This window comes from Gavia stellata, chromosome 19 (genome assembly GCF_030936135.1).
Source record: "Gavia stellata isolate bGavSte3 chromosome 19, bGavSte3.hap2, whole genome shotgun sequence".
NCBI lineage: Eukaryota > Metazoa > Chordata > Aves > Gaviiformes > Gaviidae > Gavia > Gavia stellata.
Window position 1 is genome coordinate 7,148,253 of NC_082612.1, and position 26,525 is coordinate 7,174,777.

Genomic DNA, 26,525 nt, shown 5'->3' on the forward strand with positions numbered 1-26,525 from the left:
CTGGAAGTATTTTACTGAATGAAATGCTGTTAAGTATCTTTTTTCTTAAAGATGTACTACATCAAAAGATGACTGAGACATGTGCCACTGCTCACATAGGAGGTGTCAATATCGTCCTGCTGGAGGGAATTACCCCAAATATCCAGTAAGTATGAAGCCTGACAATTTAAAATTGTTCAAGTGCATAGAAGTGGTATCAGTTGTGTGACAGTAAAGGTACGTAGCTTAATACAGAGAAAGCATTAATGGTATGTTTTTAGTAGAATCCGAGAAGTCATGGAGTTTGGTGGCAACCATGCCGCTGTTGCAGAATTGGGCCTGAGTTTGACAAGTGTTAGACATAGTTAAATAGGAATACTCCTGTTCCTTTCTATTTCTAGTAATAGATAGTAGTAAGTTCAGAACTGATTGTAGGATCATGGTGTAAATGGGTAAGTGACCTGACTGAAAAATCATAGGTGACAGGTACTCTTGCAAAAAGAAAGAAATTAAATTTCATGTAATCAGAGCTTTCTGCACTAATTTTATTCCATGTGGTGTATGCACAGAAACTTTATTACATTGTGTGTATTGTTTCTCTTATGTGTCTAATTGCTTTTTGAAGCTTATCGGTTCCACTAAACCATACAAGATTTTTAGGGAGTATTTAACCCACTGATGCTGATTGTTCTCATTTAAGAACTATATTGTTTCTTTAATAGATATATTTTTGAACTCCCCTGTTGCATGATTCTTTGTGTTATTTCTACAGGTCTAATATCCATTCTCCACCCTTTATATAATTGACACAACTTGGTGGGGCTGGCGGCCATAATCACTTTTTGTGCATGAACATCTTAAATGACTTGCTCAGCACCCACATTGTTACTTTTTTTTTGCCAGGTTCACAAACTCAAAAAAGCCATGCATTATTTTTCTTTGTTTCTAGCTGAACTTCTTTCTGTTTGAATTGCAAAGCAACAGTTGAACTACAACTCTTTGTAATGTAGATCACCCTCACGCAGTGTGAGTGTTGGCTGCGTAACCCTCAGTATGTGATCTGGTTTTAGGATATTAATGTTGTAGGAAAGGGGCTAAATACTGTGACTTGAGTCTCTCTTCTTTTAATTCCTGTTTAGTTTGGAAGATGCTATATAGAAATTAAAACATATAGAATTTTATTAATGTCCCCAGCTAAATTGCTTCTGATAAGTGTGTTTCAGAGGGACAAATAAAAGTTCTAATCTGACAGCCCTGTAGGGTTTCTGAAGGCGACTGAGGTTCTTCATGTCTGTTTTACGTCATAATCTTAACTGAGCTTCCATACAGGGAGGGTACAAAAGGAAAGGGGGGAAATAATGATAAATCTTAAACGACAACAACAAACAACAAACCCTAACAAAACCCAAACCTTCAACTTGGTAAATTTGAAAGTGTCATATTGTGGGTTACAAGTAATTAACTGACTAATTTTGCATGATTGTTTATTCTTTATTTGCTTTGTTTTTGTTTTTCTTGCTTTCTCTTCAATCTTCATCTGTAGACTGGAGGATTTTCCTACATCTCCTACAAGCACAGCCAAACAAGAGTTTCTGTATGTCATATTATTATGTTTAATAGTCTTGCAATTAACTCTGTGTTGTGTAGCTAATGGCTTCATTCCTACTGTGTGATTGCATAGGCAGATGTTGCTTGAATACATTTTAGTTTAACATCTAGTGTTACCTAGATAAGCTTTTAATGTAGCCTGCTAAATATCTGTCCAAAAAAGCCCTTGTAAATGTTAACAATCTAGCTTTAGGGGCAGATATTACACTATACGGTCACTACTGTAATGCTAGAATGGTTTCACTGGCTGTTAAGTTCTTTAGATGTGCTTCTATGCTTAGTTCAGTGTGGTGAAATAATGCTGATAAATGTAAAGGGACAGGTTAGATTTGCTTTGAACTTGGTAAGGAACTGCTGTGCTTGGAGTGGTAGTACCTGTTGTGATTTCAGCATGAATAGGACCATTCCTTTTGTCTTTATTTATCTCTGTGCTGGGTTTAATCACTAGGCATGCTGACCAGGTTATGCTAACACAAAATGTTTTCCTTAAAACTATGCCTGTGCACCTACTGCTAATGAAGGTGACCCTCTTCATGTCCCCCATACCATATGTGTGCATGTAGGTCTTTTTCTCTCTCAAAAGATGCAATATTTTCTTTCTAGTTGCTTTCTTACTTCCTGATGCTAAAGTCCAGAAGGTCTCACTGGAGTAGTGGTAAAGATGGGAAATGGTACACTGGCAACCTAGAAGCCCTGTTACACAATGACCCTGCATTACTCTGAGAAGAAAAGTTATGTAGTCAAAAATTGTGACACTCTTTTTTTTTTTTTTTCTTTTTTCTATTTTTTCCCCTCCAAAGCAGTATTCTGAGCATGGGTTTCTTTTGCTGCTTTAGACCACCAGTGCATATCTTTTAGAAGAACTTAGTCCAGCTGCTGTTTATTACAGCATTTGTGTGTATTCAGTGCTGTGATAATACAGGATTAACTTTAAGATCTCCTTGTAGATGGTAGTTCTGGAGGGAGAGGTGATGGACTGTAAAACTGCAAGTGATGTAAAGAAAATATTCAGGTTTTTGTTCCTTTTTGTCTGGTAGCAACATTAAACCAGCGAAAGAAAGTACTTTTTTGCATGGTGCACCACTGAACAGTTGAATTCATTGCCGTGTGATGTGGTCAACAAAAGTATAAATGATCTAAAGGATTGGACAAATCCATGTAGGATAGGTCTGGTGGTGAGTCATGAACACAACACAGCCTCTAGCTCAAAAAGTAAACCCCTGATAGCTGGAATTAAGGGAAGGATCACTTTATTTACACCGCAAGTATCTGCTACTGCCCGAATTTTCATCTGAGTCAGTGTGGTAATTCCTGTGTGTGTTATGGGCTTCTTGCTGATGTGTTTTCCCCCTTTTTTTCCTAACATTCCCAAAAATCTGTTGGCCTTGTAGCCAGTTCTGTAGTGGGACAAAGACTTTTTTCACAAGTTTGTCTGGAGAGTGATTATTTATGGAATTGATGCGACGACATAGAATTACTTCTGAATGCATTACTGATATATAACTTAAATATTGATTAATGATTTTAATAATATTCAAACAGATCTGTTATAGGCATATCACTGTAGGTAAGCAAACTGCAGATATATGAGCAGTGCTTATTCCAAATAAAGGTATAGCCACACAGTTGATCTGCATTTCATTCTGTCATGGAAGTAGGCTTTTTGTAGACCAGACAAGTGACAGTAAAATTCTTTTGTTGCATGAAATGTGGAAATGCCTTAGCAGAAAAGCACAGTTAATCTTGCTGAAATCTGATTCCCCTGCAACAGCTATATTGGTGTAATTTTCTTAATTCAGGAAGTGCTTAAATTAGTATGAATTCCCATGTTGGGAGTTGATTGTAAATTCATTACAGACTTTAAACTCTATCTATATTTACTTTTAAATTCTACACAAAGATAGGTTAAGACTAGAATGTCTGTCTGGTACAGATCAGGAAGAGATCTTGCAACTTCCCTTAAGCTGAAAGTTGTTCTTGTGACACTTGAATAGGTAATGTAGTAGTATTTTGTGCTATAGATGGGGGAAAATGTATTCTTGATTGGCTTCGCAATAATTCCGTCAGAATGGTAACAGGAAGAGAGTAGGAAATAAGCAAACATCAACAGAGAAATAATCGTGGTTTTTTTCTTTCAAAGAGGTGGATTAAAATAAGTCTGCCCTTTTCTTATGTGATGTTTATTTGTATAATGTTTTTTCTGAAAATACTTGTGAATTAAGATTTGTTTCCTCCTTTGTATTTGTGTAAATTCTTCAAATATTTTGAAATTGTTTCCACTTGACCGTCTATCCTAAAATTTTAATCCGTAACCGCTTTAGGTCGCTTGTAGCTGTTGTGTAGCTGTGAAAATCTGAAAATGTTTCTAGAGCTTCAGTAAATTAATCTGCTGTTGGTAGGCCTGTGGTTGCATTACAGTGCTGTGTATTTCTTCATTATAAGCAGAAGGATGATGTGGTTGTTTGTTTTTTTTGTGTTTCCACGCCTGGGATGCTTTGGGCTAGCTGATATTTTAACATCAGAATAAGGAGCCCTGTGTTAGGCCTTCACAGAAGAAACGTTACTTAGGCAGTAGAATTCATAGAACATTGTAGCTTTCACCATGAAACCAAACTGTCTATAGAACAATTTAAGTCACGATACAAAAAGTATTTTAGTTATGCTCCTTAAAATTTAGTATTTGAGAAACTTTCATTGAATGTTGCAATTTTATGGAGTCTGTTTTTCAGACATTTTAGCTAGTGTACTGCATCTTCACAACTACATGTCTTTCTCTTTGAGGCTGTAATACTCTGTGCTGACTACATAATATACTTCCATTGGGTAACCCTCCAGTAATTGAACTTAGATGGGAAACATTAATGTGTTACCCGATGTATCTTTTTTAATAGGAGCTTAGTGAATTCTGATATGCCAAAATTTCATTTTGACATCAAAAACTGTCAGATTTGTGCAGCTGTACTTTTATCTTGGGTAACCATTGTGAATCATATCCTCCTTAACATTAAAATAAAGTTTAGACTTCATATTTTGGAACATTATGTGTCAATTAAACATCAGTATTAATTCACAGACCCATTTATCACTTGCTATGTATTTATTGCTAAGTGAGGATTTCCTCCATTGACCTTTTCGGATGCTAAAATCAGATTTTACTAAGTTTTCTTATGAAAAGGATGATTCAAGATTATTCCTGAAAAGGATTTGAAATGGAAGGCTCTTACTTGTTTCCGTGTGTGAAAAACTGTCTGTGTATGTGCAACAACTGTGTATAAACTCAAATGATCTTACATAATGCAAGAATAACAGTTTAACAGGCATTTTTGCAATGCATGACTTGTAGTTCTCTTCCATGTAGTGTAGTTGTTTGTGGCATGTAGTGCATCTGTGTGTGTAAAGTGAAAGAAAAAGGAATGTGTATGTAGTGTATAAACAAAATCACTTACATGAATACTTTAAAATTCAGCTAACACTTAAAAACCCATTTTAACAGAAAACTGTAACTGTTTTGAAAGATGTGCAAATAAATCCTGTCTCCTTTTCTGTTAGAACTGTTGTGAAATGCAGTATTGCCAAATCCCAGGCCCTTTATAGTGCCCAGAGAGGGTTGAAAACAAACAACGCTGCTGTGGTCAAAGTTGGAGCCATCAGCATCAACATTCCTCAGCACCCTGCCACACTGCACAGTATGATGGTGCGCAGTTCTCACCAACTCTCCAAGCAGATTTCAGATCTCATCAGGCAACCATCAACTGCGTAAGTGCTGCTTGCATGGTGCTTCTGAATGCCGCTGGTGGCCATCGGTTTATGGGCTTGTACTACTTCCACAGAAACACTAAGGTTGGAAAAGACCTGTAAGATCATCGGGTCCAACCATCAACTAACATCACCATGCCCATTAAACCATGTCCCACAATGCCTCGTCCACACATTCTTTGAACACCTCCAGCGATGGTGACTCCACCACTTTGAACATATGTGGGAGAGTCAGGCTAGTCATATATCATGTTAGAATAACAAAAAGTGTTTTCTGATCTTTGTCTTGATCAATAGGCCACAGCCTACCAAAGAAGATGTTGCAACTCCTTTGCCCTCTGAAAAGACTCCAACAAGTATTAATCAAACACCCGTTGAAACAAATGAATTTCCGCAGCTGCCGGAAGGCTTAGAAAAGAAGCCTATAGTTCTTAAATTCAGTGCCATGATAGATGGTATAGCTATTGGAGCAGCGCTCTTGCCCTCTCTAAAGGCAGAATATAAGATGGGAAGAATGAGGAGTCATGGAATGACAGGTAACAGTTCCCTGAAACATTAAAAACTTTGTGGCTTTTAGTTTGGCCTCACTAGAAGCATCCAAGAGGACTCGATATTTCTGTTGAATTGTAGCTACAGCTTTGAATCTTTTGCTCTCAGCTTATTTTTTTGAATGTGGTCTTCAATCAGATGAGGTCATATACAGAATTCACACTGTTATTGTTATACACAATTGCCAGAGGCAGAATGCAAGAGCAGATGAAGACGTGTACATTCATATATAGCTTCCTTGCAGGAAGTTTCCCTCTGACTGCTAAGATCAGTTTATGATCCTTGATTCGTAAGGCTACTTTGAGAATACTCTTATAGGGCCTCAGTACAGATGAGGTGGTTTGTATGACTCCCTTCTCCATCTAATTACAGTGAAGCCTTCATTTTCTTTAAAAATTAAGAAAACCCAGAATCATGTGGGTAGATATTTATAGTTCTAGAGGTCTGTGCACTTCATAACACTTTCAAGATTATTTTTTTTTTAATTCCAAGTGTGTTCTTAAGTTTAAGGATAAATAAAAGATTCTTTTGCCAGTTCATACCTTTTCTTTCCCCGTCTTCCTTTTACAGGTGCCCAAACTAGATTTAATTTTGAGCTTCCAAGTCACAGATTGCGCTTTACTTCAAAAGTCTCCGCCACCGATATGTCAACCATTCCTCCTTCGGCAAGTCTCAACCTTCCTCCTGTCACTATGTCAGGCAAATATATAATGGAAGAACATGATACTTACTCGGACCAAATTTGGAGCATAGATGAACTACCTGCTAAGCAAGGCTATTATCTACAGGGGAACTACTTACGCTGTGTGGCTGAAGTAGGTGTTGAAGACGATAGTCATCTTTTGATAGCTTGTTGAGTTATGTCCATTCTGTTACATTTCTGTATAAGCATATTCATATTATTTTAATAATCTGCCTACTCCAGAACTCTCAGGTTTACAGGTTGATCCAAATACAGCATTTGTAATTGCGTGACACTGAAATACTTTCTCAGTCCTTAGTTTGATGAGCAGCCAACATATTAAGCAGTCAAGACCACTATATCGGATGGTTTTTAATATCTTATTTTGTGCAAAAAAATAAGGAAGATATGTTTAGAAACTTTTTTTGGAATGACAGTATTTGTCATCAGTGAAGTAGACAAAAGTATATTATGATGATGATTCCAATAAAGTGTAATTTTAAACTGAAAGCTTATGCTAACACATCAGATAATGTCATATATTTTGCAAAAAGAAATACTGAAAAAATTGAAAACAATGTTATTGTTTTAGAACTGTGTTATTTTTTCGTGATTAGACAGCTCCATAGATAGGAGAAGCTACATATAACCTTAGTAAATTATATGAAATTTTCTGTTCGGCACAGAGCGTTCTACTCACAAGTTCTATTTGTGTACCAATTTCCACAGTTACTTTTCACAGAGAGAAAAGTGATGGTGCTTAAAAGAAACCTATCTGGTGGGGAAAAGCAGGGCTTTTCTACTAACCTTATTTCTTTAGTCAGAAAAACAGTCTGGCATGTTTGTAATTGAGACTTCTGACGTTTGCATCTTTATGGGAGAAGTTTAATTAGGTGCTGCTCTTTGTTCAACCTGTTTCAGTTATTTCCTGGCTGAAGAAAGACTTTTGGGTCTTTGAATTTGTTCAGCATGTAAAACAAAAGGGAGGGGCTGCTTAGCAAAGGCAAAAAACAAGTCCAAGTAGTTTTAGAAAATATCTGTATTTTAATTTTATTTAAAAAAATCTTAATGGCAAATTTAAACAATCTTAGGCAGACTCCAGTTCCTTAAGAATATTCTTTAAGATTAGACTGGACACATAAGTTTATCATTGAAGATACCAGTAAACTTGTTCCTCTACAGTAACAAGAATAATGCACTTTTAGAGATTGACAGCTCATTTCTATTTTGTTCTGATAATGATTTATGGTCTGGAATTAAGCAGCATTTTGCATACTTCTATGAACCTTAATCAAGTCCTGCATTTTATTGTCTAAGCTAAACTTAAGCGGAAGAACAAACTTTTTCATATAATAGCATATGCCCTTCAGTTTTCTGATAGGCATTCACAGCAGAAAAATTGCAAGATAAAACTATTTAATGTTCTTTTTTTATGTCAATAGCAATATCATTGGACTTAAAGATATGCCTGAAAATTAAAAATGCATTGTTTTGAAAATGTATGTATGGTAACTGTTTTAAAGTTTTCTTCTAAAATTTTATATTTCTGCAGGTTGGTTCCTTCGAACATAATCTCACAACTGATCTCTTAAATCATTTAGTATTTGTGCAAAAAGTGTTCATGAAGGAAGTAAATGAAGTCATACAGAAGGTTTCAGGTAAGCAGAACACTTAAAACCAACTTTAAGTAAGATCCTTAAACCCTGTTTGATGGCAACATTGTATAGTTCTCAGGATTGGCCATTTATTTCACAGACACCATCATTTTACTTCTAGTACTCCAAGCAGCAGCAAGAAGCAAGCAGCAGAGCTGGAGTTTGAAGTAATTACAGAGGCTCTGGAAATTTTTCCAGCTCTATCAGAAACAAGACGTTTTATTGGGAAGCAGGGTAGTTTGTCATTCTGGACACTAGCCTCCGTGTCTGTGAATGACGTGACCTTGGCTGGGTTACTTTCTGTATTCACTTTGTTCACCTGTAAAACGCAGATGGTGATACTGCATTTTGTAAAATAATGTCAGCATGTTCTTTTAAAGGAAAACAGCTGTGTCTGGGGAAAATAGTGCCAATATTGGTATTACTTAGTGTCATTTTACTGAGTTTCATTCAAGAAAATCATGCTCCCTTAAATGAGAGGGTAGATGGAGAAATTTTATTTAAAAGTAATATATCCTTTCTTTCTTCTTTTTTTAACTGGAAAGTGCTTTACAAACTTGATGAAGAAATGTCACTGCAAAAATAGCCTCTAATATGCATGTGGAGAATATATGAAAGATGAGTTAGTAGTCTTGGTCAGAACCCTTAGGTTACCATTGTAGTTTTACATGATCCTAGTTAAGAATATTTGGGAGGGGGAAACAACACCAACAAAAAGAAGAGGAGGTTATTAAAACTATTTGGAGAAGAAAAACATCCAGATACAAAATGGAGTGATAAAAATTTACTGTTTTTTTTAAAGCCATGATTTAACTGCTGATTCTTACCACCAAATAACTTTAATTAGGAGAGTTGGCATATATGGAGAGAATTAATGGCTTAGCCTTTTCCAGCACCAAGCCATTCCTATAAACTAAGATTAAATACAGATCAAATCTCAAGGAGAATTTAAGACATGATTGCTCCTTCAGGTTAGAGCCTATGGGGATATGTAACTTGGGATGAAATGTGCCAGGATGAGGAACTAAACACAAAAATAAAATAACTGCAGAATGCTCTTTCCTCCTGTCATTGAAAAATACCAATATAATTCCAATTCCTCTTTTCATGCAATTTGCAGAGCATTCGGTCAAGTGTTTAATTTTTATTGTCAAATAATTAGGATATCCATCAGTGCAGGAGACAAAGAACATCTTTTTGAAAACTACGTGTTACTCCTTACAGGTTTTGAGCCTTCCCGTGGAAGGTTTCCCAGGAGGGAGGAACATGACACTCTGCCTCAATTCTTAGTAGAGAGCTATTAACTATATGTAACAAGCTGAATCTACACCTATGTCTTCCATCTTCAACCTATATTTGTTTTTATAAATCTTTGAGTAGTCACTGTTTAAAATGAGGCTTAATTCAGTGTCACCTTTTTATATATCTATTTGTTTTAAAACGTTTTCTTGGTTAAAACTCTGAATGTGTATATTTAATGTGTACAGGAGGGGAGCAGCCAATACCTCTTTGGAATGAACATGATGGCACAACTGATGGAGAAAAACCAAAAATTCTTCTTTACTCATTGAGCCTACAATTTAAGGTAGTCTTATGATGACAAAACAGTGCTCCTAGGTGCTATTAATGGCTTTTGGGTTTTTACTTCAAAGCTTATTGAATCAGGAATACTCTGCATGAAGAAAAAGACCTTGAGTTTCGTTCCTGTAATCTTTTAAAATAGCTTAGCGGCATTGCATTGTGAAAAACGATTATGTCCTCATTTTTGCTGCACAGTGAAAAAGGGGTTTTGGTGTGGTGGGGTGTTTTTTTTCCCTTCTCTTTGTCTCTGAACCAGATCCTAATAAATTTTTACTTTCCTTATTCATTAGGGAATTCAAGTGACAGCTACAACTCCCTCAATGCGAGCTGTGAGATTTGAAACTGGATTGATAGAACTTGAACTCTCAAACAGACTGCAAACCAAAGCAATGCCTGGAAATAGCAGCTACCTCAAACTATTTGGGAAATGCCAGGTGGATTTAAATCTGGCACTAGGACAGATAGTTAAACATCAGGTTAGTGCTTAACATCTTTGCAGGTGGTGTTCTTAATAGTGTGTGATTTAAAAAATACATAACCAAGCCAAGAGGCTGTCTTAACGCTGCTGGTTTTTTATCTGATCTGGCTGTGGAGTGCATGTAAAGTGTAGTGGGGCTGGGGAGGGCGTTGGGTTTTTGTTTGGGGGTTTTGTTGATGGATTTTTTTAGGTTGGTTGGTTTTTTCAGCTTGTTTTCTTTTTTTACATAAAAGTTTAAGCATCCTGCAGCACACAGTTGTGGAAATTTACTTCCTGAATATGCTCTTGTATTTTGTTAAATAGTTGTTCAAAATAAATTTTCTCACTTGAGTCAAGAAGGGACTGGAGATGACTTTTCAGAAGAATTAGCAAGTCTTTATTATGAAGGCCAATGTACATGCATAAAAGGTGGAAGGAGTATGGGTCAAGTATGGGCTCTTTTTTTTTTTCATGCTATTAATATCTTAGAACTTACTAGACCTTTGCAACAGTAATGGCCTTGCTACTGAGTCAAATTCAAAATTTCCATTGATATTCCTATTATTTTTAGGTTACATGAATGAAATAAAAAGATCAGACAAGATCCAAACTTGACTAGACCTACATTTTGGCCTAGTTTGTCTGTATTAGTCTGACAGTTGTATCTGTTGCATTCTTAAACCTACTGTTACCTGGAATCACTAATTCTATGATATGAAAATATTTTGTGATGCCTAGAAACAAACAAATACAAGTCTTAGAACCTATAAATGTACTGTCACAATAAAGGATCTGGATATATAAATAGTTATTTTAGTTAATATTTTATGATAAATAAGGAAAACAACACTGCAGTCAGAATTTAATGTAAGAAAATTGAATATCCTCAAAGGTGCTTTGGCTAGAAGAGAAAGGAGACATGTTTACTTCTTGTTGTAATTTCACATTTTGTCAAAAGTAGTAATTTGATTATTTTTCCCTGTCCCTGAACGCCTCCCTGATGCAAACTCCTCCCCCTTCCCATTTTTTGAACATCTAAAGGTTTATGAAGAAGCTGGCTCAGACTTTCATCAAGTTGCCTATTTCAAGACAAGAATTGGGTTAAGAAATGCTCTCCGAGAAGAAATCAGTGGCTCATCAGATAGAGAAGCTGTGCTCATTACTTTGAACAGACCAATTGTTTTTGCTCAGCCTGTGGCCTTTGACAGAGGTATTGAAGAGACAATCGCTACAAATTTGTTTTCATATTGAGGAAGCTATACATTTTTTTCGAAGAGGCTTGATTATTCAAGATGTATTATATTTCATGTTAAATCAAAATGTTAGGTATAATAAAAGAAATTTAGATCTACTGCATGCCAACAGGTTAATAATTCCTAACGTCAAAAATTCCATTTGCTGAGGTGATGAGTTTTCTGGTGGTTTGGAGGAGGTTGCTTTTGTAAGTCTTGACAAATGAATGATGCTGAGAACAGCATCGCTGTAATGGAGAAACCGTAAAAATGAAAAAAAACCCCAACCTTTATTTAGTGAATATGCTTTTTTTTTTTGTATGTGTAGATTTCAATTAAGCATTTCTGGTTTCTTTATAAAGCTGTGCTATTTTGGCTGAACTACAAGGCTGCGTATGACAACTGGAATGAACAGAGAATGGCTTTACATAAAGATATTCATATGGCCACAAAAGAAGTAGTAGATATGCTGCCTGGAATCCAGCAAACCTCTGCACAGGCTTTTGGAACCCTCTTTCTTCAGCTGACTGTCAATGACTTAGGAATTTGCCTGCCCATCACAAACACACCTCAGGTAATCAAGACGTCTGAAGCAACGTGACTCTTGGGAGTCTGTTGAAATACCCATTTGTATGTGGTACCTGGCTTTTATGTCTATAAATGTAATTTTTCATCACACCAACACAAAAGTTACAGGATGCTGATAATTGTACTAGTGACATTGCTTGTAATAGAAATGATGTTCTCATTTATAGAAGAACTAGGCTATGCATGTTTTAATTGGTGTGCATGTTTTGGGGAAACATAATGGATTCTTGTTTACACCACATACGAGCTCAGCACTTTGGAAAGTCCTTGGAAATGTTTCAGATGAAACGTATTTTCTTGAAAGCTTCCATCACAAATTTGAATTAATCCTTTATTTTTCATATGATTATAGATAGAAAAAGAAAAACTCTGAAAACTGTTGGCTTTAATGTGATGTTCCGACTTGTTTGTTTGATGAAAACAAGGAATGAGAGTACAAATAACTATTTCAGATATATAGATACAGCTGTATGTTTTTCAAACAATTACCTTTATTTAGGAACTCAGACTGGGATAAAGATTTTTAAAATGCAGTCATTGACAAAAAGTATATCGTTGTAGTACAGGGCAAGTCTAATACGTGACAGAGGATGATGTATTCTCTGATGTGCAGTTAACTAGTTTCTGTATTAAAGTAATGCCTACACAGTGCATTGTGCAGTGCGTTAATGCAATTTGTTCTGTAAGGGAACATGCACTGCATTATGTTTCTGCAACACCTTCGAGTCTTAAATTTAATGATGAATGGCTCAGTAATGCATCCCATTTACCCAGGGTAAAGCTTTGTGGCCATGCAGCAACTCCTTCACTGGCTGTGCAGTTTGCTGAGTTTCTTGACAACTAACGCAGCGTGATCCAACACGTTCCCCAATTTGAAGTTTAGCTCTGCGTATTGATTCTTTCTTCAGATAGATGGAAAAGTACCTAAATCAGTGGACCTAGCTTTCTTGAAAACCTCTGTTTAGTCTCACTTAAGAAACAATTCTGTGCAGACCTGTATTCCCTCTGTTCTTCCTTTCTTAGAAATGACTGCAGTTATGCCTGTCTCTTCATATATAAGGTAAAGGTGTGATCTGCACCTCTTAAGTATAAAATTGAAAATACTACATTGCCAATTGACAGCAGTTTAAAAAATATGCGAAGCTGTGGAGCATTATTAGGATAGATAATGTTAGATGGCTTTGAGAGAGAACCTTGGATTCAGAGACTGTTCCTATATTGAACTGGGAGTATTCTTAATTGGGCATCATTCCAGAACAGGAATGAATCATTTTAATGATGTAGAAGGAAATAGGCATAGTACATAGAAATGTAAAGGAGTAATGAGGCCGATAACCTAGAAGTCATAATGACATAACATTTTGATTGTGAATCTTCTGTCTGGCAGCTATGAACAAAGCAGATGACATTTTATGCTCTTATGTGTTACAAATGATAGTAAATTATGAAAAATGTATTCTGGCTTATAAAGTCTTAAGCTGTATATAGAATAGCATGTTTACGATACTTATGCTGGATCAAAAGAAGTCTAGCTTTTTAAAAGGGAATATGTAGGCTTTTTTGCAGGTAAACAAAATTATAGCTCTTCATATACAAAGGGCTGGAAAATAGTCAATCTGTGTATTTAAGACTGCATAATTGTAGATATCAAAATAAGCACAAAAAATCATGTAAAAATTAAAGCTACTTTTCATCATTGTTCAGTCAACTCATGTGTAACCCTTCTTGGCAAAAAGAATCAATCCTGGGCTTGCGTTCTGTGGTCATGTGGCTCACAGCCCTTGATAGTCTAGTCCTTGATCAAACATGGATTTTTCTTGCCTTTTCCAGATGAGCTTGACTGCCAGTGCCCCAATATATTTACAATGTAGGTGTTGCATTTAGAAAACAACAATGCGAGACATTGTACAGACAGATGTGATGCTTTTGAAACTTTCTGCACAGAAGGAAAAATACAACACGATACGAGAAGGGGATCAGTTTTTTAATAGAGAAAGATAAACAGCATTTAACACATGTACGATATCACTTGGACATTGCAATGACCAGTAAATTCTCTCTGATTTTATTTTCCAGTCTAACCACACTGCAGATCTTGACACTGGCTCTGCTTTAGTCCTGACTATTGAAAGCACGTTAATCACTGCCTGCTCCTCAGAGTCTTTAGTTAGCAAAGGTCATTTTAAAAATTTCTGTATCCGCTTTGCTGATGGCTTTGAGACAAGTTGGGATGACTGGAAACCAGAAATAAGGGGAGATCTAGTCATGAACGCATGTAAGTGGGTGTGATTTCATCCTGGACAAAAGTATTTCAGATATAAATCCACTTTTACCCTTTCCCGTGACTTTTAAAACTGCTGAACTTGCCCCAGAAAGTTAAAGAAAAGACCTTGGCCTTTTGAAATCAAAATAATATGGATCTAAAAGGTTGTATTCCTTTTGTTTTTTTCCTTTATTAACAACTTTGTTGCTATATGTCTCATTGTAAGCATTTCAGTTCTGTCTGAGAGATGTTGGAGTTGGATGCATTGCTTTTATATAATTTCATAAGATAAGTTTTTAGCAGTTTAATATAGATTATTTTCATTTATATATATATATGTATCTTTCATTATGGTGAAAAGTCTAGAATTTATATGGAATTTTAAGTTGGTATAAACTTGGATGTTACCAAGTAGATTTGCTTTACTAAATAAGAGAAGTCATTCAATGGGAATTAAAACTAAACCTCCTATCCAACACCACTCAAGCTTTAATTGTAGAGGGCAAGAGACTGAGGTGGAATTTGGAAGGGCTGGTCTAAAGCAACTTTGACTGTCTGCCTGATCAGTGTATGTGCTTCATGTGCTTCGTATAGGTGTTGTGCCAGATGGTACATATGAAGTATGTTCTAGGACAACAGGACAGGCTGCAGCAGGTAATATACTTTTTTAATAAAACAAGTCTGTATAAGTGAAGAATTCATAAAATATGAATTTTAAATCCTTTAACTGTGTTGTAATTTAATTGGTGGTTTGGGTTTTTTTTATTTAGTATCTTTTCCTGGTAAAACTCCTCAATGATTTTATCTGCTCCACCTTTTCAAGCTATTCCAGGTTTTGAGTCACATCAGCAACACTGGTTTTAGATTTTTACCTGCAGGAAAACACACGGTGTATATGTGTTTGTTCCTTGGTTGGAGAATAGTCTTTTGTAACAGCAATGTTGTCCGACTGCTTCCTGTCCTAGAGACTGCTAAATCTTCCAGTCCTTCTAATGCTGAGACTTTGCATCCTGAGCTCCCATTCCTCTTTCACCTTTTCCAGAGACAGCTTCTATTCTTCCCAAACCCCCTGTCTTCCCAGTCTCTCCTACTGAGTTGTTTGGACATTATCCAGAGGCCTCAAAAATACCTGGAACTCTGTCTTGGTCATCATACCTGCTGCTTCCTTCTTCTCATCTCTATGCCCAGATGTTGCATCTGCAGTGTCTCCTGGCCCCGTAGGTTTGCTCCTTGTCCCCTATTTGCTTTTTTGTGCTAAGGAGACATAAAAAGGAAGCGCATGCTGTAGCTATTAAAAATTTACCTCACATGGAATTGTGAATGGTGAAAAACAGCATGAATCCATTTAGAAGGAAAAACAGTATCTTGTATAGTTCTGCTTAAAGCAAGTTCTGTATTTTGATGCTGGAAGGTGGCATTCATTAGAAAAATCCTGGGAAGACAGGGTATTCAGCAGGCACATTGCACACATGTTATAACAACTTCCAGCATAATTTTTCAAGACTTGAAACTGTAAATAGGTCAGCAGTTTTACATGCAGATAGACATCCTTTACGTTTCTTGCTGTTAGAAATCCTGTTCTTGAATAGTGTACTTAGCTGCAATTGTAAGAGCTGAAGTTTGAGATGCTTTCTCCTGGTCATCAGCTTGGCTGAAGGGAGCGTATTTTCATTAGGTTTGTCTGTGTACATTGCTTGTTAAAGAAAAACGAACTCCATAGCTGTGAAGTACTTCCAGCAAGCAGTTCAGTTGTGGAATATGTTTTCCTCAGAGTGGGCAGAAAAGACAGCTCTTCGTAACTGATAAACACTGTCTTGGCTAACTAATACGTAACTCAGTAGGGGGGATTTTTTAAAAGAGGAAAAACTGGTTAAACTTTTTTTTTTAAATACAGAAAGTAGTAGTGCTGGAACTTGGACACTGAATGTGTTATGGAAGATGTGTGGTATTGATGTCCACATGGATCCAAACATTGGGAAAAGATTGAATGCTTTAGGCAACACCCTCACAACGTTGACAGGAGAAGAAGACATCGATGATATTGCTGACCTTAACTCTGTAAACATAGCTGATCTTTCAGATGAGGATGAAGTTGACACTATGTCTCCCACTATTCATGCAGTAAGTGAATCAACCAAAATAAGGGCTACTAATTGGAAAAGGGGTGACAGAGTTTTCAGTCAAATGGAAAGATCTTAGTCTTGAGTTGACTCCAGCATGCTACTCCTTATAGCTCATGTAACTCTTGTTGCAAATCAGAAAAGTTTGTGTGTTAGTTTTCTAACTCCTTGTTTCAAAGGCAAGAAATCACAGATCATATTTCTACTGGTGTTATGTGGAAATATCAATCTGAATTTGAAAATATGGAGACACAGTACCTAAATTCAGATACCTGAATTGGAAAAGTCTGTGGCTGTAGACAGGTTTTCTTAACAGGAGAGTAAATTACTAACATGAGCAAATTCGAAAAAATTCTTTTTTGGTACTTCTACCCAGTATGCTGCTGACCTTGCTTTTTGGTTTTACATAAAAACGTTTTAACAGATGTTCTTTTATGGCTATCTTAAATGTCTCTTGCCTGCCAACAGTGAAAACATTATCCCAGACACTAATGTTCCTGTTTGTTGTTTAGAAATCAGGTGGAGGTTCATTATGTGGAGATGCACGCAAGCTAACATTTGGGCAGCGGATTGTAAATCACCTGCTGGGTTTGAGCCCCCCAAACCATCGATACTCTGTTCCTGTAGAATATCTATTGGGGTCAGCGAAGTGTGATTCTCTTCAGTCTAGCAGATCACATATGAAAGCAGGCAGATCCTGCTCATGGGGACATGTATGTAGTAGTTACAGTATGTGTAACTGAATGATGGGGTTTGGATCACTGGAAAAAATCCAATCAGCTGCCTTTTGAGATGAAACTGATTCTTTTGCATGCACTAGTCCAAATTTTAAGGTGTGAAATTCACTTTGCCTATTGTTAAATTGTACTGATGTCCAATTTTTGATGAGGGCATTAATTAAATGTGTATTTTAAATAGGAGATTGTTGATCACCGACGGCAGGGAGCTTCTAGTATCCAAACTGGAGAACAGCGAGGAAGAAAATTTGTGAAACGTTTAGTCGATATTAGAGAACTCAATGAGCAAGCTAAAGTTATTGATGACTTAAAGTAAGTTGGGTTTTGCCTTAACTCGCACGAAGTTTGGGAATAACAAACTGCAGCTGACTTTTTTCTTTTCTGTTCTTATCACATATCTTGTGGCATTGTGATGGTCAAGTGGAAATCGTTGTCTTTATTTAAAAATAAAAAATCGTCCTTTGGCTTCCATAAGAAAAAACTATATATGCAAGTACTCTCTCATATTTCTCAAGTTCTTCCCCAGGTGTCATATTAGTCTATATTCTTTCTGGTTCTTCATTACAACGGCTGATTGTAATCTATTTCCTATTGATTCAAAATCGTAGTTCCATCTTGATTTATTATCATGGTGATTACTTTAACAAAATATATTGCTTTGTAACTGTAATAAGCTTAGTCTCGTTCACTGGAAGAAGAAGAAAAATATTTAGATCGACTGGTTTTGCATCTTGTAGGTGATACTTTAAAATTAAATCTCCTATGCTGTACTTGAGAAAATCCTGAAGAAAGAATTATTTCAAATTTTCTAAATTTCATCTGAACTTCTTCTGTGAATTTTATTAATAATTTTTCACAGTCATTGTTTGTTGGGCTTGCTTCCCTGCTCCCCCCTTCCCTAAGACAGGCTTACTGTAAACGGATCTCTCTGGAATGGGAATACAGAGCTTGGTAATAATGTGTTAAATAATGATGAGGAGACACGTTGTGCTGCTTGTAGTCAGAATAAAACTGCTGTCACTATTCAGACGGAAATTGTATCTGAACTTTGGATTTTAGGTTAAATGTTTCTTCTAATATGAGTTCAAGAATCAGAATTATGTTTTGTGCCTGCCCTTTCCCAGTTTATGAATGCTTCAGTAAACTGTGACGCTTTCAAAATAGCAGTTGCTTTACAGAGTTTTTTAAATTATTTAGCCGTGTAGGTTTTTTTCTACAGAAGGTAATCTGCTACCGAAGGCTGTCACTGGTGCGACAGGGCTTTGGACTGTTACAGCAGGAGGATTTTACTTCATCCTGCTGGGGATTCTCGTATTTGCCCATTATGTTTGTTTTTAATTAAACAGCTATCATGTGATTGAAAGCGGATAGGAAGTCCTTAATCTGGTCATTACAACTATGGCTTTTTGAAATAAGAGAGTTGCTGCATAGCCATTCTTATTCTCCACCTTAGCTAGCATCCTGGGAGCACTGTTGTTTGGGAGTCTCCATGCACGCTAGTTTGTTCTACATCCCCTATCTGCTCTGCTAAGTCATTTGGAGACAGAAACCTTAAAATCAAAGAGTCCTCTTAAGGACAAAATACTATACCTGACAAAAAGTTGTATCATGAAGCAAGAATAAATCTGCAGCTATATTTGGCACTAGTCATAAGTAACTACTGAAAAAAATGGGAAAATGGGATAATTCCCAGGGAAAGCAGAACATCATTGCAACGCAGATTTTGAAATGGTGAAAATAATGTCACCTGTTTGTGAGATAACTCAACCATGTTTTATCCCCAGAAAATTAGGTGCAAGTGAAGGAACTATAAATCAAGAAATTCAGCGCTATCAGCAACTGGAGTCAGTGGCTGTGAATGATATCCGCCGAGATGTTCGTAAAAAGCTACGTAGATCCAGTATGAGGGTGAGCAGTATTAAGTTACTTAAAAAATATGATATCACTTGCATTTCATATTTATTTTCTGCATGTTGATTAAAGCGTAGAAAATATTAGTAATGGAAAAAGAAGGTTAAGAATACCAAATAATTCAGCAACCCCTTTACCTTTAGGAGGGGGCAGGAAAAGGTTTTTCTCCATTGTAATAATGGTGATAGAAAAATTGAAATTTCACAGATACTATAATGTAAATGGGTTTATTTGCACACTCAGAAGAAATAGTCAGAAAATATGTATTTACTCCTTCTCTTAGCAGATTTTAAAATGATTGCTTATTGAACTGATGAATGCAGATAGAGGGGCAAGCGTGTTAACTGCCTGGGCAAATGATAGATAGCTGTTGTATTCCACTTGGTATGTGTGCTTTCTGTAAGTGTCTTCTATATATAAATAGTATATTGGCAGAGTTAGGTGATGTAAAAATAAAAACAAGCTACTAAGCATAGACAGTAGAAGAAACTGGACAAAAACCAGGCAATGTTGCTGGTAATCCACAAACATATGTGGCTGTTTTCCCAGACCCTGGTCACAAACCTGGCAAAACATTATTTTCAGTGTGTCCTAGTGCATGAGGTCCAAGCATGATGCTTCATTAATAAGAAAAGATCTTTCAAATAGTAATCTGTTTGCAGCACTTTCTCAGGTGTTCTCATTTTAGCTTATGTTCTTCTGTTACTGTAGTTGTAGCTAGGAAGGATGTCTAAGTGGTCAGATTATTAGCTTCAGGTATACTTTTCTCCTGGCAACAGGACATTACCAATTCCAGCAAGTATGAAAAGTGAACATGTATCCAGAGGCAAGATGAAGATGCTGGCAGATGCTGATAGGAGATGCATTTTAGCTATTACGGAACAAAAAAAAAATCTTTTAACTTCACTGGCACACCAGTGTAAAATAGTATTTTAGCTTGCCAGAATTTTTCTCTGTGTTCTCAGTTGTTGCATTTAAATATTATTTTTGTTTTAGGCTGCCTCCTTGAAAGACAAATGGGGTCTCAGCTACAAACCCAGCTATAGCCGATCTAAGAGTATTTCAGCATCAGGAAGACCACCTCTGAAGCGAATGGACAGAACAAGGTAAGCTTCTGGGAATTTGAGATCTGTGGTAACAACAGCAGCATATGTAACAGAGGAAACATTGGACTTTGGCCATAAGAGTCCTTTTACTATAGGCAGTAGCTATATGTGGTGGAACTGGATAGGAGGCGGTCATTTTGGAAGACAGGCATGTTCTAAAAAGTAACTTTTCACCTTTTTTTGAAACTTCTTTTTTGACAGACTTAGTAGTATGTCAAATGAGGAGAAGTTTCCACTTTTACAACAACTTAGGGTTTCTACAGAATCCTGCTTTCAAGACATACTGGAGAAACGTGTACAAGGAAAATGGCATAGTGTAATCATTTCGATTTTTACACTTTATTTGCTATCATCTGCCATAAAAAAGGGCTGTTGTAATGAGAAGAAGAAAGGGACATTCTTCTTTTTGGTGAACAATAATTTTCTTTTAATCTCTCCACCTGTATAATGTGTATTGTTTTTGTTTCATCATTTAATGGCTGCTGAGCAAACTGTAGTTGTATAATGATGCCTCCTAGTAAAGTGTTTGTTTTGGTTTTAGAATACATGTATTTGAGTCTATTGCTCCTGTAGATACAGATGAAGCATTCAAAGTTTGGAATTAGAAATGTGCTGCATTATTATGTATAAAATACAAAAGATCTGAAAATTAAAAAGGTGGAGAGGAGTGTTAGAATTCTTTGGACTTTTTTCTATGTGAATAGAAATTCTTAATAGAAATTTGCTTCAAATTTGAATACTCCTGTAGAAGTGAATGGAAAGGTATAAATAATCCAGATGTGAAAATATCAGACAGCAGATATTCCAGCATAAAACCAGCTTTAGAAGTACTCTAAAGTGAATTTTTCAAGGTGCCCTTGAAAACTAATCTTTTTTCTGAATTAATTAGCATTCTTGATAATTAAAGCAGAGCAAGTGTTGAAGGCATGAAGGTTCTAGTTCAAGATCTGTCAGATGAAAACGACTTTCATTTTACCTTTTCACAAGGTTATCTGAAGAGAACCAGAAACTGTATGGAAAAGATAATGGGGCTCTTCTGTTGCTCTGTAAGAAACACAAAGTTATGAAAAACTTAATGAGTGCTTTGCTTGTGAATGAAAAGTAGTATGCATATATTATAAGGGTAAATAATTCATTTCAGTTGCATCAGAGATTACATAATCTGCCACTGCCAACTTGTTTTATGTCCCATGTGGTAGATCAAGAATATCTTATTTTTCTATAATTTCTGCATGTTGGCTCAGGATTGAAAAATTTGCATAAAGAAATAAGCAGAGATTGGTTAGTGATAGACTACTGCACAAGTAATGTGTAGCTTCCTTCTTTTTCCTTCTCCCCCTCCTTTTTCCTTTTTGTGCACCCTAAGTGCTTCAATTATAATTTTATACTTTCTTCCATAACAAAATCGTAAGTACTGACTGTACTTTTTTATTGCCTTGTATTTGTGTAGTTAAATGTTTGCATGAATGTAAAATCCTGTAGTAAAACTCAACAAGCTGTTGTGTTTTGGTTTTGCTTATAGCTCTCGACTAGGAGACAGTGAAGACCTCCCAGATATCCGTGTAGATGCTGCATCTCCTGGGCCAAGAGTAACTTTCAACATACAGGATTCTGTAAGAATTACTTTATATGCCATATAATTATATTTCCTGTGCCATTTGGTCACAAGTTCATAAGAAGGTATACCTAGGCAGACCTGAATTGCTTGTATGTTTTTGTGTGTCTGTTTCTGTTGGTGTGTGCCTCAAATTATGGATGTGTTTTTGGAAGATAGATTTGTTTTGATAGAAGACAGATGTGTTTTAGTTTCTTAACACAGAAATTAATTGAATCATTAAAGAAAGTATTTGAAAATGGGGTTGTTTGGTTTTTTTAGGCTGACACAATTAATATACTTGTTTTGGAATTTTTATCAGAAGTGTGCAAAAAATCATCTAATATTTTTTGTGTTTGAATATATTTAGAGTTTTGGAAATGGGTGTTTAGTCAGTTTGCTGTAGCCATACAGGTATATCCTTCTGTGTGTTTGAAATGGATTGTTGAATCTTTGCTTTTGTTTGTTGCTATGTTTTCTCATTTTTAAAATGTTCCTATTATGTTGGTTTTGCATGGCTGAGATTATTGTAATTGTTTTTAATTTATATATTTTTTTCACTTCTAATTAAGTTGAATAAAACAGCTTTGGGGATTGCACAACAATCCAGCTGTCCAGGGGAAGGGTATTTTCAGGTATTTCTGAGAAGAAGCAAGTATTCTTTGCCAGAGAACTAATTTATCTCACAGGGAGCTGCTTTTCAATGTTTCATCTCTTTTTGCGCTCAGCTAAACAGAATGTATATCAAATTTGAAAATATTTAAATTTAAATATTTTCAAAAGTAAGCAGAACACGATTGGTTGTCGATGAACTTTCCAGTGTGTTTCCACACCCTTATGTAGACCTAAAACTTGGTAGTTTTTGCGAAATGAATTATTGGAATTTTGTTTGTATATTTATGAAGACTCTGATCAAGGCTGATGTAAAGTGATATAAGTCTAGCCTTGATGCTTTAGAAGAGAATTTTAGCATGTGTGCAGGTGTCTTCATCTGTTACTTTGTGTTCCAAGATCGCAGGCATCAACACCAGTACAAAATAATTGCTAGGTGGGAGGACATCTTCTTACACTTTTACTTCTGTTGGAATTCCTATATTTAATGGAGAGTAATACATTTTCAAATAATAGTGAGTAGGGAATGGGCCAAAACTTAATACCCAGAGAACAAATGGAGTTTTTTAACTGCTTTAAAAAAACATGTTTAGGGAAAATAGTAAAGATTTTTTTTTTCTTAAAAAAAACCCAACCAAAACACAAACCAAACCACCAAAAGCAAAACAAAAACAAACAAACAAAAAAATAAACTCAAGAGATAGTAATGAACCTTTTCTCCCTTCCAACTCACCTCACGCTCCCAGGAAATAAATTCTTATTTCTGAGAGAGAGGTGGAAAAGTAACAGAAATGTGTTTTGCATATTTAAATATATTCACATTTAAAGGTATCCTACCCTCTTTTGTTGTTGTTGTATATAAAAAAGCCCAGTTAGCTCAAGTTTTGTTGGCATAGCAAAATGCTATCAAACACTTAAATGTATCAAATGTAGCAAAATGCTATCAAACACTTAAATGTATCAAATGTTGAATATTTGAAAAAAAAAAAATCTTACTGAGATTATAACACTAGTTCTTAACTTCAGCAGAGCTCTAACTTGAATTTGCAGAAAACTGTGCAGCTCTACACTGCATAGGTAGTGCTGGTGTTAAACTAACATTCTAGATGTTTTTCACATGCATATTAAAGATGTTAATGTTCGAAAATTGCTTGTGTGGTCCTTGTGGCGTGTGTTATGTGAGAAACAGGAGGCCCCTTTTGGAAATTTAGCCTGAAGTTCGTTTTGTGTTAAAGCACACGTGCCCAAGAGCACAGCCCAGAACTTAAACCGGTGCCATACATTCTGTGTTAGCATTCTGCATGCGTGCCTCACTAACGCTCCTGGGTGCCTCACCCCTCTACAAGGTTCGTCATGATTTTTGCTGTCTTTTGTTCCTTTCTTTCAAAATATTTTTTAAATTTAAATGAAATGTTTCCATTCCTTCTGGTCATGTGAATTGGTCAGAGCATGATACGTATTTAGCTAACAGACTGAGCTGAATCACTAGGCGATGGCAAATGTCTCCCCACCAAGCTTTCATTTCTTTCTTATTCATAATCCGCTCTGCAATTTCTGCACCTGCTGCCTCTGTATTATGAGAAACTTGGGAGTGAGGGTTTCTCATAGCACTCTTGCTTTTTTATTTCCAGAGCTATCTAATGCATTCTTTGCATTCTTGATGGAAACGGTATCTGTGGAAATTTAATATCTTTTTGTCTTTCTATAATCAGTTTCCAGAGGAGACAGAAATGGACCTTTTGTCTGTAACTATTGATGGTCCCTCCCATTACTCATCTACTAGTGAAGGCTCATGCTCGGTATTTGGTTCACCCAAAACTCCAGTAGTCTTCTCACCCGGCATTCCCTTCCAGCCTGAAGAAGGACGCCGGGATGACAGCTTATCGTCAAGCAGTGAGGACTCTGAGAAGGAGGATGACCATGAAAGAGAGAGGACGTATTTTTATAGGAAACCACCGTAAGTAATAGTCCTAAGGAAGAACACAGAAATTAAGAAAATACACTGGAAATACTGAAATTAAAGCTACAAAACCTGTTAGTGATGAAAGATTGAATTTTGCCTAAAGTGTGTATGTGGAAGGCAAGGGAGATTGTGTTCGGCAGAGGTGACTGTGAGAGAAGGAGGAATTCGGATCTGAACAGGAGGAAACCATTAGAAATTTCAGGGCTTGGAACAGTATAAGAGAACTTGGAAAGTGAGTTTTTTGAGGCATGGGGCAGGTTTTAGTGGGACGAAATGACAGATTTGTCAAATACAGCGTAACTTTCAGTTTTATCCAGTGGTTATACCCCCACAAAGTGCATGTAAATATTTACAAATATGAAAATTATTGTATGTCTTTTTTGTTCCTTTTCTTGATTGAGAATTTAAGAAAGGCGTAGTTCTTTGTAGTACCCTATACTAAGGAAGGATACTACTTAATGTGTTAATGGAAGATGGATCACTGTATTGCTGTGTATCAGATAAGGCCTTTTCCAGAAAGTTCTTCAAAGTGTGGACATAATCTAAGAATGCCTCCTACCATCTGTTCAGGTGAATGTCATGCTAATACCTAATCCACAATTGTGCCTGTGCAGGAGTACCTCTCGCAAGAAAGCAACAGGCTTCGCTGCTGTCCACCAACTGTTCACTGAGCGCTGGCCAACAACACCTACCAACAGAAGTATGACTGGCACAACCACGGAGAGAAATATTGACTTTGAACTTGATATCAGGGTTGAAATTGATTGTGGAAAATGTGTACTGCACCCTACAATGCTTCAGCAAGAACATGATGACATCAGTTTACGAAGGTAAGAAACGTGTTACGTAGTTGCCTTATGAAGAACAAGGTATGAGTACTTTATTCTGCTTTAGCTCTTAAGTCCATGTGGTATTTCCATCACTTAAGTTATGACCATATGTGCAATAATTAATGACTCCTAAGCACTGACCTATTTTGAAAAGCCTAGAAGATGTATGCATTAGTTTATTACTATCACTTTATTCGTAGTAATTATCACTACTTCATAGCATCACCGTAAGTTGCAATTGTTATGGCCGAGTATGGCATGGGGAGTTGCGTTTGATTAGCAAGAATCAGCATATGCCTCTCTTCCTTTTTTATTTTTTAAATCATGTTTTATCTTTCCTAAACAAAATGTTAGGCTTTCAAAGCACTTGGATTAATTTTTTTTTTCCAGCCTCCAAAGAAGTAACTTTACAACCCAGTGAATCCACATAATGGTTGGATTAAAATTTGGGCTACTGGTATCTTTTCTCATGATCTCTGAGGGCTCCCATTATTTTCTGAGTGTAAAAACATGCTATGTATCTTTCTTAATAAAATGCTTTTTTTGTATTATCTGAGGCAACAGAAGTGCTTTACCTCTGATCTTAATGACGTTTGATCTCATCTTTGGTTTTTAAATTCTCATTTTTTCATGTGTATGTGATTGGCAATCTAGTGGCAGCTTTACATTTCTTCTTAAAATTTGATACGTTATTAATAATATGGAGAATTTTAAGAAACTTATTTGTCAACGAAGATAATTCTTAATAAGTATAGTATAAGGAAATGAGATTTACTTGTTTTAACTCTAATTGTAAGAAATAGGAACAAATGAGAAATACCTTTTCTTAGTGAGAGGTATACATAGGAGATCTGTAATTAGAAAGCAATTTGGTTTCTGTCTTTCCAAGACACATTTTTCTAAGAATTGATACAGAAGGAAAAAGAATCTCTTAAGAATTTATATTAAGACAGGCTTTACAGCAGAGAAGGAAAATTGTTAAGTGTTTTCTGCATATCAAAGAGCTGTCACAGATCACGTTGGGTAATGTAGATGAACTTGACTGTAAGAGTACAGAGCATTGAAAGGTGTTTCTCTAATGACATAACAATAATTTTGTAGATTTTACTGCCTGAAATAATCACATAATGAAAATGGCAAAACCAGAGTGGGCAGACAGAAAGGGAGCAGAGGTCACAGGAAGTAGAATAAAGCAGAGATTGAAATGCTTCCTTATATAGTTGATACTACAAATTTGGTTTAGACATCTCTAGGTTTTTTAATACCAGAAAATATACTCTTATTAATATGAGTATTAAGCTT

At 36.1% G+C, this 26,525-nt stretch overlaps 1 protein-coding gene across 2 annotated transcripts in view; it reads left to right on the top strand.

The window, feature by feature from the left end:
• The window catches only part of BLTP1 (bridge-like lipid transfer protein family member 1), a 117,046-nt gene that overhangs the window by 68,849 nt on the left and 21,672 nt on the right, over positions 1-26,525 (top strand). The window contains exons 47-67 of one of the 2 annotated variants that reach the window (XM_059827004.1): positions 52-145; positions 1,523-1,573; positions 5,137-5,343; positions 5,641-5,879; positions 6,463-6,707; positions 8,127-8,232; positions 9,717-9,814; positions 10,101-10,286; positions 11,309-11,477; positions 11,862-12,073; positions 14,164-14,362; positions 14,945-15,004; positions 16,245-16,471; positions 16,983-17,183; positions 17,389-17,519; positions 18,992-19,115; positions 20,115-20,224; positions 21,747-21,837; positions 22,391-22,453; positions 24,143-24,387; positions 25,008-25,223. In XM_059827004.1, coding sequence (XP_059682987.1) covers positions 52-145; positions 1,523-1,573; positions 5,137-5,343; positions 5,641-5,879; positions 6,463-6,707; positions 8,127-8,232; positions 9,717-9,814; positions 10,101-10,286; positions 11,309-11,477; positions 11,862-12,073; positions 14,164-14,362; positions 14,945-15,004; positions 16,245-16,471; positions 16,983-17,183; positions 17,389-17,519; positions 18,992-19,115; positions 20,115-20,224; positions 21,747-21,837; positions 22,391-22,453; positions 24,143-24,387; positions 25,008-25,223 — 3,274 coding nt within the window. The remainder of the gene's footprint in view (positions 1-51; positions 146-1,522; positions 1,574-5,136; positions 5,344-5,640; positions 5,880-6,462; positions 6,708-8,126; positions 8,233-9,716; positions 9,815-10,100; positions 10,287-11,308; positions 11,478-11,861; positions 12,074-14,163; positions 14,363-14,944; positions 15,005-16,244; positions 16,472-16,982; positions 17,184-17,388; positions 17,520-18,991; positions 19,116-20,114; positions 20,225-21,746; positions 21,838-22,390; positions 22,454-24,142; positions 24,388-25,007; positions 25,224-26,525) is intronic. The other variant, XM_009811688.2, reaches the window with a different exon arrangement.